Below are 1403 nucleotides of genomic sequence, written 5' to 3' on the forward strand. Positions count from 1 at the left end.
TGGGGGGTGATTTCTCGCTTTCTATCTCTCTGTCTCTCTCTGTCTTTCTGGTGAGTGGATGTGCCCTATAGCAAAAACCTCTTAATAATAATAATAATAATAATAATAATAATAATGCACTACTCTGCAAAGCTGAGGCCACAAAGGAAGGTCCCAGGTTTGAGTCCCGAGGTCTCCCTGTACGTGCTGGGTGTGTGTGCTTGTGATCCAGATGGCTGAGGCTGGGGAGGCAATGTGAAGACCCTGTTAAGCAGGTCTCTCTCTCATGAAAGAAATAAATAAACGTAAAACAAATGAACAAAAAAGAATAAATAATTATTGAAGGTCTTCCTCTCTAAAACCCACAGATGAAAAAAACTGACAAAGATGAATCAGAGAGTTAGACTGTCACCAACCACACAGTGTGTGTCCAGGATTTAGGAAGTAAAGGCAGGGCCCAAGACTCAACCAGTCTTAGGGTCTGGCTCCCTCAGCACCTGTCCAGGCTCACAGGGTGAACACCACACTCCTACCGGCCAGGTGAATTGGCCGGTGTGTGGGAGGAACCCAAGGCCCATTTGCTTACACGCTTCAGGGTGTCACCTGACCCCTGTACACATACACATTCCTCTTTCTGGGTCACTCCAGGAGGAATGGCCAAAGCCCAGAGCTCAGGCTTCTGCCCCAGAAAATTATATAAACAAACAGGGACCAGCAGTTGGCGTAATGGCTATATTGCCGGACTCCCATGTAGTTGACTGCGGTTCGCGTGCCGGACCCAGTGGTTTAAACTCACGCTGGGCACGGGTGCGTGCGACGGTGCCCAAGATCCCGAGAGGAGAATGGAGAAGGGATTGCAGCGTGGCCACCCCCCTGGGGGGTGATTTCTCACTTTCTGTCTCTCTGTCTCTGTCTTTCTGACAAGTGTACGTGCCCTATACCAAAAACCTCTCCAAAAAAAAAATTATATAAACAAACAGTCCCTCCATTTCCCTAACCCAGACCTTCCTGTTCTCTTTGAAGGAAACGTAGGGGGAAAATCTTCTAAAGAGACAAGTAGATAAGGAAAATTTCCAGGACGAACTGCCTTCTCTAAGCAGTGGGACCAGATGTACATCTCTTTAGAGTTAAGAGATTATGAAACCGTCCAGTCACTCAAGTGCAAGAACCGATCCAGGCAATCCAGTAAATCTAAAAGATCGTGAACAAAACGTCCCTCTCCACCTGTCTGACAATCCAGGCTGGCCAGTCCCGCCCCCCCCGGCCCGGCCCCGCCCGGGCTCAGCTCGGAGGCGGCGACCCCGACCTTCTCCGACTCGTACATGAGGGACAAGGACCTGCTGGTGCTGGCGGCCGTGGCCTCGGTCCTGCGCAGCACCTCCTGCCGCAGGTACTGCTGCCTGTCCCTGGGCGCGTCGGGCCCG

The 1403-nt window shown here is 51.1% G+C and overlaps 1 protein-coding gene across 1 annotated transcript in view; it reads right to left on the reverse strand.

The window, feature by feature from the left end:
• The window catches only part of SNAP29 (synaptosome associated protein 29), a gene marked incomplete at its 5' end in the record, with an annotated part of 45126 nt that extends 43723 nt beyond the window's left edge, over positions 1 to 1403 (reverse strand). Inside the window, 1 exon segment of the mRNA XM_027770729.1 lies at positions 1267 to 1403. Coding sequence (XP_027626530.1) covers positions 1267 to 1403 — 137 coding nt within the window.

The sequence above is a fragment of the Tupaia chinensis genome, unplaced genomic scaffold (assembly GCF_000334495.1).
Source record: "Tupaia chinensis unplaced genomic scaffold, TupChi_1.0 Scaffold000024_1, whole genome shotgun sequence".
NCBI classification, from domain to species: Eukaryota; Metazoa; Chordata; class Mammalia; order Scandentia; family Tupaiidae; genus Tupaia; species Tupaia belangeri.